Source organism: Chaetura pelagica, unplaced genomic scaffold (genome assembly GCF_000747805.2).
Source record: "Chaetura pelagica isolate M959 unplaced genomic scaffold, ChaPel_1.0 scaffold31, whole genome shotgun sequence".
In the NCBI taxonomy this organism is placed as follows: Eukaryota; Metazoa; Chordata; class Aves; order Apodiformes; family Apodidae; genus Chaetura; species Chaetura pelagica.
The window spans coordinates 3,103,599-3,115,481 of NW_009952481.1; the positions used below are offsets into that span (position 1 = coordinate 3,103,599).

Consider the following 11,883-nt stretch of genomic DNA (forward strand, 5'->3'; position numbering starts at 1 on the left):
TACACGACTTAACTAGTTACCTTGCAGCTTGGTTCTCCCTAAAGCTGATGCTTTGTTGCTTTTAGAAGGGTTCACATGACATCGCTGAATCTGAAAATGGAAACTGCATCAGATATTGTCCCAGTGGTGTAACTGAGGAAGTAGGATCAGTCACTGTGGGAATTCCATCCTAAGATATGACAGCAAGAGTCTTAGTGGAATTACTGTGGGTTGTGGCAGCATCCAGGTGGCTCTGGGCTAGGGAAAACTCTTTGCGGGGAGTTTGCAGAACTGTGGAATCTCACAGAAAACTGAAGGCTGGCAAAGACTCCTGCCAGGTACAGATATTCCTGTCAGACCTTACTTGTATATACTTGGAGAATCTATCAGGTTAGGCATCCTAAGGTTAGCCATTCACAGTCATTTTGTGTGCTCCTTCAGCAGCTTGCTTTGAAATCTGCTTAAAGGTACAAGCAATCAGAACTTGTGTGAAGTAAAGCAGAATTGGAGCTTTAATTTATCAGCTGCTTCACAGGAAATGGCCATGGGATGGAGGAGACTGTGGTAAACATCAGGTGATAAACATTCCCATTAAAACCTCCCTAGGGACATACAGACTCAAAACCAAGCTGCAAGATTTGTTTTATTTCTCCTGCCTAGTGTTGGTAATCAGAGCACGTTCTGCAGACCTTGAGAGGTGGCTTTCAGCCTTCTGAGACCCTTAGAAGAATTATGCAAAGGCTTCCGTCCTGCTTGACCAGTGGTCCCACCAAACTGTGACACCAAATTTGCATCTTCCTGCCTTAGGTGGCATGCACAGTACCTCATGAGAGCTTAGTCCTACCAAAAGTAATAAGCAGTGACCAAAGCCTGCTCTTCAGAGGGCATCTGGTTGAACCAAGAGGTCGTGCTGCTCAGGCCAGGCCAGTTTTGTTTCTGTATGCCCACAGCTCCTGTCAAGCTGGAGAAGCTGAAACAGCAAAGAGCAGTTCAGATGGCACTTAAGCACAGCACTGGTCACCGTTTTGATGCAGACACCTTGGTTCTGGGGACACCCTGCTGGAGATAGATACTGTACTGGATTGTACCCTCAGGTGTTGTTCATAAAAACATATTGATACAGGTATTTGTTTTTCATGTATATGCTGTTGTATAGGTGTTCAAAACTAATGAAGGTATCTCTAGGAGGATAACTTGCCCAAGACTGACACCTGCTGAGCCAGACACAGCAGTCAGTGGCTGGTGTTTTACAGCACTGGTGTCTCACACCTGGCACTCCTGCAAAACAAAGGGCTGAGCTCTCTGAAGATCAACAAATGCTCCAGCCTGGTGGAAAGGTGCTTTGAGTCACGATTCCAAAGGGAAACTCTGCTGGCAGCTCTTTTCCCAAGCAGTACTGGTATCTACTCTGGGTTTAGTTGAACATTTGATGAAATTCTTCTGCCCGAGGGAGAGACAACATCTGACTCTGCTCTTTTGCTTAAGCAACAGTCTCTTCACAGTGAAGTAAAGCAGGTGCACAATACAAAAAAATCAGAGAATCACAGAATAGTTTGGGGTTGCAAGGAACATTAAAGATCACCTAGTTCCAATCTCCTTGTATTGGCAGACACCTCCCACTAGCGAGGTTGCTCTAAGCCCCATCCATCCTGGCCTTCAACACTTCCAGGGATGGGGAAGCCACAACTTCCCTGGGCAACCTGTGCCACTGTCTCACCACCCTCACACTAAAGAATTTCTTCCTAATGTGTAACTTAAACCTCCTCTTATCCAGTTTTAATCCATTCTCTCTCACTACAAGCCCTTGTAAAAAGCCCCTCCCCAGCTTTCCTGTAGTCCCCTCAGGTACTGGAAGGTTCTATAAGATCTGGCTGGACCCTTCTCTTCTCCAGGCTGAACAGCCCCAAGTCTCTCAGCCTGTCTTCATATGAGAGCTGCTCCAGCCCTCTGATCATCTTCGTGGCCCTTCTCTGGACTTGCTTGAGGATCTACATGTCCTTCTTGTGTTGGCAATATGTTGGAAAATAATGACTCGCTTAATTCTGAAAGCAGCAAGGCTTTCATTGTGCAGGAACGTGCATCTCCCCCTCCCTTTATATTTTTGTTCCACAGCTTTTAAGTGGAAAGTTTACTCTAAATGAATCAAAGGAGGAGGAAATAGTTCCAAGTTGCTGGGGAGACTGAATTAACAGTGTTGATATGTTAAGAGACAGACAGGTGAGAAAAGGCCGGATAACATATTTCTGCCCAGATAACAAAGGAAACAGTGAGATGTGGAGGTTTCCAAACAACAGGATGGTTCAAACCTGTCCTCAGATCTGTCTCATCTTTCCTATGGCCAATGCAATAGCTTTCTTTTTAAAAGCCACCTTCAGAAGCTGCTTAGGCCAGTTAAGATTAATAAAAAAAACAAGAACCAAACAAAAAAAACCTCAGACCATGATTTTATTTTTTGTCAGTGACAGACATTAGCCTCTTTTCAGGCAGATGTGCAAAAAAACAACAAAAAAATTATCCCCAAGCCAACTGACAAGATCCCTCACCTGAGACAGGAGGGGCTGCTAATTGAATATGTGATGCCCTGGACTACAGGCATCCACCGAAGGGAACTGGAACTATTAAATCGAAAAATAACATTGTCTTTAAAAAGTAATCATTATCCTATCAGTTTGGTACCTTCTTGTTTCTGCTGTGACATATACAGCCTTACTGAAAGGACAGCTCAGGGGTAAGAATAGAAAAACCCTGTTTCCAAGAATCCCGGTTTTCTTAGCTGCTTTTTTGGCCCTGCTATGCCCAACCTCTTCCACACAGTCTTATCCCCTTTTTACAGCTGCACTGACCTTACCCTCAGAGCCAGCACATTTCAGATACTGCCTCTGGAAAAGGATGCAGCTGGCTTTGGTTGGCAGCTTGGTGTTCTTCAGCAGACAGCCCCACAGCACTGAGAGCCAAGACACTCTCAAAGGCACCAGCTGCTGTGGAACGGAAGAGATCTCAGTTTCCCCATTTATCTGACTGAGAAGTTCAACATATTTAACTGGTGTAACCAGCAGAGAAAACTGAAAGGTATTGCCTTCCTTGCTAAAGGAGACACTCCAAAAGCTGCTGCATCATGATTACTGTGTGGCTTCTTAAACACAAGGTCTTCTGTTTAACTTTCATGAAATACATGTGTGTTTAATTCTAAACAGGGCATACCTGGTTAACATTTCAATTTTCCCTTGCAGTCACAGAAATTAATTTCATCTTGTTTCATCTGTCATTGGTTAAAGGCCAAGAAATTTTACTTCAAGGTTTGTGAAAAACTGATTTTTTTACAAAAAGAGACATTTCTGACGTTAGAAAAATGTCTGCTAAAGTAAGCAAGATGTCCAATGCAAAATATATTTCAAATCTGGTTCAGCACAAAAAAACTCTGGTTAACTGAATTAGGAAACTTAAGAATCTTTTTTTTATGCCAGGTAGAGCAGATGGTGTTAAAATTCCTCTTCAGCTTGCCTGGAGCGGGAGCCCTTCAGTTCCAGCAGCCTCTCCACAGTGTCCGCGATCGTACGCTCCCCATGCACCTTGTTATCCCGGGTGCGGATGTTCACTGTTCCACTCGCCTTCTCCTTTTCACCAACAACTAGAAACAACCAAGATGCAAAGGAATGAGCTTTTTACCAAGCTCTTTTTTCACTCCCACTTACTTAAAACTTATGCGTACTAAAAAAACCTGCACATCAAATCCTTATTTGCCCTCCTCCCAGCTCCCCTCACTTAGTTCTGTAACAAGCTTTACTTGATCTCATATAATTTAATAGGTTTTAGCATGTTACAAAGAGCAACTTAGCAAAATACGAGTAAACTTAGTAAATCCGGCTTGACTGACTTATTAAGAGAGCCACAGAGTCAGAATGAGAAATAAACTCAAAATACTCCACAGCCAAAGATCAGAAAGACAACTTGATTGTAAATAAACAGTAGCTGTTTGATTTCTTTACAGAGACAGCAAGAGTTTACTGGAAAATCCTAGGACTATTTTACTTACACACATTAAGATACAGATACCAAGATTATTTGGTATGTTTCTTTACTAATATCAATTTTATATAATATACTTCATGGTTGCTACAGGAGATTGCATTTCTCTGGTGCCCAACCTACACTCAGTGCAACAACTCTTTGAAAACCACTTCTGAACATAAGTTAGGTGAGATTTTTTTCCCTAATAGGCTGATGATTTGTTTGTGGTCTTGGAACATATAATATGGTTGTGTCTTAAAGTTTTAAAGAACAAAATAACTGTGTTCAGGGTAGAGTTTCTTTGCTAAAGGCTCCTTCTACTCTAATGGGTCCCAGACAGTTTTAGGTTAAATGCTAAAGCCTCAGTTTAGGTGACACGACCAACGTGGTGCTTCAAGTCACGAATTTCAGAGTCAGTTTCTAACTGTCCCTGTATCACCCTCTTGTGGAGGAGTCTTCTCCTGTGCATGCGAGTTCAGAAGTGCATCACTGCTGATTGCAGTGAAAATTATACTACTTTTGCCACACTTGAATCAAGAACAGAAATTATTGGGGAAGGGAGGAGGCGGGAGCAGATGTAGAAGTGTGGAAAAATCACTTCACAATCTGACTGACAAAGAGCAAGAGATTTCATGTATACATTTAATATAATGAGGCTTTGTGCTGCCTGGCATAGTGTGAGGTGCCCCTGCTCATGGCAGGGAGGTTGGAACCTGATGACCTTTAAGGTCCCTTCCAACCTTAACCATTCTATGATTACATATATATATATATATTTAATATGTGTGTACACTGCTGATCAAAAGACAGCAAATTGCTTTTTCTAAAGCAGCAGTAATACCTTAGGACACAGTGACCTCCTTCCAGTGACAGCTATACAAACCAGGAAGGCCGATCATTCAGGCAGGAGTGGCACTCTGCAATGGAGACTTTCAGGAGCAAAGTGACCTGAAACACTACCACTCTCTTACTTGCTCACAGAAGAAAGATCAAATAATATAATCTATGAAAGACAGTCAGCCAGGATAAGTACAATACCCAGAATAAAGTTGTACTGTGCAAGCTGAGCATTTCTGATCTTCTTGTTCAGGGTGCACCCAGGATCTACATCAACATCTGCCATTAATCCAGCATTGTGGAACTGCTGCCTGACCTAGAAGAAAAAGTGTTTGAACTTTGGGATATTCATGACAATAAGCTACTTAGGACTTGTAGACTTCAGCCAGTCAAGTGTATCTGACCCATAAACCAGAGGCATCATCATTAGCTCAGGCACTGGAGATGAGCCCAGATCAAGAAATGGAAATAGGTCAGCTATCATGCAAGAACATACACAGTAAATAACTAATTAGTCATGGGAATATCTAATGTTTTAGGCTGAGGAGTCACTTGATACTGTGAAAGGCACCAGGATGGTGGAACTTTAGCAGATTCTTGTTATTATTTCACAGATTATTTTATTTATATATAGCACGCACAAAAGAAATTCAAGAGAAGGTCTGATAACTGAACATGCAAAGACTCATCTTCACCTTTCTTACTGCTGCATATGGGCATGGGAGACTAAAACCTGAAGGATATGAGAGCTCCTGAGCTAGAGAAAAAACCTAATTTTCCAAAAATAAAAGCCTCACAAAGATCAGCATTTGTTGCTCAGATGCCCAAAATCTATGTCAGGTCCTCTTTAAGACACAGAATCACAGAATCTTAGGGGTTGGAAGGGACCTCGAAAGATCACCCAGTCCAACCCCCCTGTCAGAGCAGGGTCACCTAGAGCACATCACACAGGAACGTGTCCAGGTGGGTTTTGAATGTCTCCAGAGAAGGAGACTCCACAGCCTCTCTGGGCAGCCTGTTCCAGGGCTCTGTCACTCTCACAGGAAAGAAGTTTTTTCTGATGTTTACGTGGAACCTTCTATGCTCCAGCTTGTACCCATTGCCCCTTATCCTATCACTGGACATTACTGAAAAAAGCCTGGTTCTGTCCTCCTGACACTTGCCCTTAACATATTTTTAAACATTGATGAGGTTGCCCCTCAGTCTCCTCCAAGCTAAAGAGACCCAGCTCCCTCACCCTTTCCTCATAAGGGAGACGTTGTTCAACATCTTCATCAACGACCTGGATGAGGGTATAGAATGTACCCTCAGCAAGTTTGCTGATGACACTAAGCTGGGAGGAGTGGCTGACACACCACAAGGCTGTGCTGCCATTCAGAGAGACTTAGACAGGCTGGAGAGTTGGGCGGGGTGAAACATGATGAAGTTCAACAAGGGGAAGTTTAGAGTTCTGCATTTGGGGAAGAGAAACACCATGCACCAGTACAGGTTGGGGGCTGACCTGCTGGAGAGCAGTGAAGCAGAAAGGGACCTGGGAGTCCTGGTAGACAGGAGGATGACCATGAGCCAGCAATGTGCCCTTGTGGCCAAGAAGGCCAATGGCATCCAGGGGTGCATTAGAAAGGGTGTGGTTAGTAGGTCAAGAGAGGTTCTCCTCCCACTTTATTCTGCATTGGTGAGGCCACATCTGGAGTATTGTGTCCAGTTCTGGGCCCCTCAGTTCAGGAAGGACAGGGATCTGCTTGAAAGAGTCCAGTGCAGAGCTACAAATATGATAAAGGGAGTGGAACATCTCCCTTATGAGGAAAGGCTGAGGGAGCTGGGTCTCTTTAGCTTGGAGAAAAGGAGACTGAGGGGTGACCTCATCAATGTTTAAAAATATGTAAGGGGTGAGTGTCAGGGAGATGGAGTTAGGCTTTTCTCAGTGATGACCAGTGATAGGACAAGGGGTAATGGGTGCAAATTGGAGCATAGGAGGTTCAAGGTGAATATCCGAAAAAATTTTTTTACTGTGAGAGTGACAGAGCACTGGAACAGACTGCCCAGGGAGGTTGTGGAGTCTCCCTCACTGGAGACATTCAAAACCCACCTGGATGAGTTCCTGTGTGATGTACTCTAGGTGACCCTGCTCTGGCAGGGGGGTTGGACTAGATGATCTCTCGAGGTCCCTTCCAGCCCCTAAGATTCTATGATTCTATGATTCTATGATACATGGCAGAAGGGCAACCTCCCTACATCCTCTGACAACAGTCCTGTATTCCTCCCAAGTGGCCAGCCCCTCTTTCCACGATCCATAGGTTCTCTTTTTCCACTTGAGTTTGCCCAGCAGTTCCTTGTTTAACCATGCAGGTCTCCTGGCTCCCTTACTTGATTTCCTACCCACTGGGACGCTCTGATCCTGAGCTTCGAAGAAGTGGTCCTTGGATGTTGACCAACAATCTTGAACCCCTTTACCATCTGGTACCCTGTCCCATGGAACTTCTCTTAATAATTGATTGAAGAGGCCAAAGTTGGCCTTGCAGAAGCCCAGGGTTCTGGTCCTGCTAGGTATTCTGTTCCTCCCACACAGGACACATCTAACAGCTACTTGTTGCAATATAAAAGAGATACAATGTTATATGAAAAGCCTTATAACATTTACCTAGGATAGCTATACTAACAATTAATAACAAAGTATCTCAACTGAATACAACATCCTGAAAAAAAAGCCCCCAAAACCCATGCCTCACCTTTTGAGCATATTCATCACATGTTGGTCCAACTGGTATCACCATTACCTGCTGTGGGGACAGCCAGAGTGGCCTTCAATAAACAAAGAAAGCAAGATTATATAGTTTTCAATATTTTTTTAGCATTAGAAATCCTATTAACAGATAGGATTAAAATTTACACAACATACAGCTGCTTAGATTGGGTTCAGAGCTGATGACAGGCCTGTACTCTTTACAATTTATCTTCCCAAAATAACTGAGTGTCTAGAAGAATTGCAGCGTGGACAGAAATAGTTTTGATCTGGAGATTTGGGTTGTGTTTTACAACAGCCAACAAATCATAATTGGATTGTTGAGCTTATTACTAACTAATAACATAGCAGGTAAAGGACTACATAAAAGACTTGCTACAAGGCAGCCCAGCTGCAAAAGCAATTGAGAGACACACACCTTGGGCAGCCAAGCTGCATGCTACAGCTGAATGAGTGGTACCATGAAGTGTCTACCGTATCTACAATTACTTAATACCCAAGCAAGATGGTTCAGAAGGACTGACCCCAAGGTTAGTCTGAAGCAAGGAAGCAGAACAAACCCTCTTGATTCTTGCATGCTTGGGGATAATTTCTCTTCTACACAAAGTGTTAGCCCAGACTGGAATAATGAATCTGCTTTTCTACATTACCATTTGCCTCCATAGTTTTCAGTTAGAATGGCAATCATTCTCTCCACAGATCCCAAGATTGCACGGTGAATGATAACTGGTCTAGTCTTGTCATTACCATCGTGGCTGTGAAGAAAGGTGGGGGTTTTTTTAAGTTCAAGTTTTTTTCTTTATGTAAACTTATGCCTGTCAGTGACAGGAAAGCTAGATTATATAGCAATTAAAACCATCAGTGCTTACCTGACAAAGGTGAGGTTAAATCTGACTGGCAGCTGGAAGTCAAGCTGGATTGTAGCACACTGGTGGTAGCGGCCAATGGCATCTTTAATCTGAATGTCAATCTTAGAAACAAGAAGACACAAACTTTTATTACTGTTTAAGACACAAGCATGTCCCTCTGCAAGCAAACTCACTGCTTTAAGATGGAAGGTTTCGTTCAATGCAGAGGAACTACATGTCATTTTAGAGAATATACTTTTAATTCAGCCTACATGAGGCCTTAAGAATGATTTGCAGGTTCTGATGAAAAATCTTAGAACAGAAAACAGAGTGATGAAGTGGAGACATTCATTTGGGAGAACTACATTTAATACCTCAGGCAATGTATTTTGTTTCAATATGGGACTCTCACGGGACTTTCACTGAGGGAATTCAGCAGCATGCAAGAGCAAGTGCAAGATCAGAACAGAACTTGTCTTGCCAAGAATTAGATTCCTTCAACCTCAAACTGGCAAACTTATATTCCTTTATTATGCAGTATTTGATATTTTGTAGCTTATGCTACAAATTCAGGGCGCAAACATGGGAAGAAAATCCTACTATTAAATTGTCCACTTATCAGTTCGGATCACATTAACCAAAGACACTTGTTCTGACTATGAGTATCTACAGTCAAAATACGTTACTTACAACCTTCTTTCATTTCAACTCACCCAGTTACACAATAAGAAAAAAACAATATTCAAATAGTTGAAAGGTAGATGTAAAGCTTAACTTAAAAATGTAACTTTAACTAATTTCCATTAAAACCCGTGCAAAATGCTTCATCTTTGCTCGCCTTACTTTGGCTAGGGTGTATTAGGAACAAGTATTAAGTTAATTAAGGTTAACAAAGTTTCCTGTAGATATTTGCCTTCTTTCAAATTATCTGAGGAAATTACTAAATCCTGTTCGCATTTCATATTATGAATTATTAGCTGCTATAACACATTTCACCTACAACTCATAAAATTAAATTGATTCAATTAGCTTACAAAGAGAGAAATCAGAACCACTTTACTAAATGATTGAACACAGACATAAATGTAGTGTAGGTTTATCACACAAAGACTTAAAGGTAATTTTGTAAGGCTGTCTGTCCTTATGCTCAAAGATACCAAGGAGATTTCTAGAAAGCCCCAATTAGCCACTGCAAACTTAAGTGACAGGTTTAAAAAAGACCATGAGAACCAAAGCAAGTTGTTTTTTTAAATACCAAAACTCACCATCAACACAAAAGCTGAAAAACTGTGCCAGTAAAAGCAGCATTCTTCAAAAATTTGTTTTACCAGTAGGTTTATTTTTTTGTTTTGGTTTGTGTTTTTTCTTTACTTAGGAATCAGTGATCACCCAAAGGATTATTTCTAATGTAGCAATGGTTGTGGTAACACAGAGCTTAGAGTGCCACCTTCTGTTCATGTCTTCCATTAAATCAATCAGCTCTGTTAAGGCAGCAAATTGTTTATATATGTAAACTGGGTTTAATTAATGAAATTAATGTTAAAGCTATGGGAAAACCAGTATCAAAGACTATTATTTGTATCTCAAATACTTCAGAATCTATGCATCTAGAAAAACACAGAATTTCAGCCCTACAGCATCTTAGAATGGCATTACGTAACTATAAAAAAAAAATCTGTTCCCAGTTTTTACAATCTCAGCTTGTAACACATTGTCAGTTTAAGAATCAATTTTGCTCTGTATCCTACAGTTAACCTAGAGAGGACTAATGCTTTAGAAAAGGAATACTGACATTGAAAAACGCAGTTACTATGTTAAATTGGAAGGAAATGTGCAGGACAATGAATGAAAAATAGAAGTTGTCTTTACCAAGAAGACCAGGAATAAAACCCAAGAGCATTGCCATGATATTTTCTCATCCTTGCTCATAACAAGATATGAAAAATATACTTTGCATATTAACAGCATTTAGATCCCAATTGTATTTGTTTAATTAACTTAGAACAGGATGTTAACTAGCTGGAGACTGTCTTGGTCAGGTGTCTGTTTGAAGTGATCTGGTAAACATTCTGCGCAAATAGATGCTGAACACTTGTCTTTCTAGGGAAAGTGACATTTAGCTTCATTTTGTAAATACACAAAGACTTTAAGGTTTTTTCTCTTCATCCCCTATACTGCAAAGAACAGTATTTGCATGCCAAATGCAAATGTCATCTTGGCACTCTTACTGCAAAAATTACAGAAAGAAAGGAGTTCTTAACTGCTGTCTGCCTCATCCACACTTAAAAGCCTAACCCAGCGAAGGGCTAGCAACATACTAACCTTAGGTCCATAGAAAGCTCCATCACCAGGGTTTAACTCCCACTTCTCCCCGAAGTCATTGAGGCTGTTTTCAAGTTGCTACAGATCAAAGACACAAACACTTAGTTTTTGTTGCAATCCTTTGCTCTCTTTCCATGTTACAGAATCAAGTCAACCTGATGCTACAGATAGTGACACTACTGATGTTCCTTCAGTACTTCTCAGTTACTGCTGCAGCTCATTCATTTTCTGCAAAAGGAAAGTTTTTGAAGAGCCCCAGGAAAGAAAATCAGACCAAATTTAAACAAACAAATATAATGCATTCATTTTGGAAGAGGCTAAACAAGCAGCATTAGCTAAGATGCAAGAAATCTTTATGCTAGCTCAAAGCTTGTAGGTAACACTAAGAGGTGATCCACCCTGATACAACTAGTCTCATCCTGCTGTATCTTCTCCCCAGCACTGCACCGGCAGGGGCTCACCCCACCTCTTTAATCATGAAAGCAACCTGCATTTTGGAAAATGGCTGTAAGTCTTACGACAGGGGCTGCTGGAATTGGTTTTCTCCTCCCCCCCCCGCTTTTTTTTTTTAATTATTAAAAAAACTACAAAAAGAGAAGGAGAGAGAGGTTATTTGATTCTGACATGGAGGCTGCTTCTGTATGGAGAGTAAGCTATGTACAGCAGCCAAGCTGAACTGAATACAGTAATTAAAATTATACTGCTCCTCGCCAGATGCCACCATACCTCTCAGAAGGTATTATGTTCTCCCAGGAGTTCCAGCTGCAGCCTTCCTTTTGTGCAAGGAGTTAATAAAACTACTGTTTACCTTTTCAGCTTGATTCCACACTTCAATATCTCCCAGGTACTTTTCAGGACGAGTGGAGAGGTTAAGTTTAAAGGAAAATCCGAAGACATCATACACAGTACGCAAGAACTGCAGACAACTCTTGATCTCCTCTTCTATCTTTATGGGAATAAAAATACAGTCTCAAACAGGGAAAAGTCAGTCTGATTTGAATACCTGACTTTGGGTAACAGCAGCCCATACCTGCTCCATAGCACAGAATATGTGAGCGTCGTCCTGCTGGAACCGCCGCACCCGAGTGAGTCCTGTGAGGGCTCCCGACAGCTCGTTGCGGTGCAAGACACCAAAGTCAGCCAGTC

General features: G+C 41.7%; 1 protein-coding gene across 1 annotated transcript in view; it reads right to left on the reverse strand.

The window, feature by feature from the left end:
- Positions 1–3,377: 3,377 nt before the first annotated feature.
- TARS (threonyl-tRNA synthetase) overlaps positions 3,378–11,883 on the reverse strand; it is a 17,474-nt gene continuing 8,968 nt past the window's right edge. The window contains exons 10-17 of the mRNA XM_010008767.1: positions 11,768–11,883; positions 11,546–11,683; positions 10,738–10,815; positions 8,437–8,537; positions 8,218–8,322; positions 7,554–7,626; positions 5,026–5,140; positions 3,378–3,607 (exon numbers count right to left, since the gene is read on the reverse strand). Coding sequence (XP_010007069.1) covers positions 3,459–3,607; positions 5,026–5,140; positions 7,554–7,626; positions 8,218–8,322; positions 8,437–8,537; positions 10,738–10,815; positions 11,546–11,683; positions 11,768–11,883 — 875 coding nt within the window. The 3' untranslated portion in view covers positions 3,378–3,458. The remainder of the gene's footprint in view (positions 3,608–5,025; positions 5,141–7,553; positions 7,627–8,217; positions 8,323–8,436; positions 8,538–10,737; positions 10,816–11,545; positions 11,684–11,767) is intronic.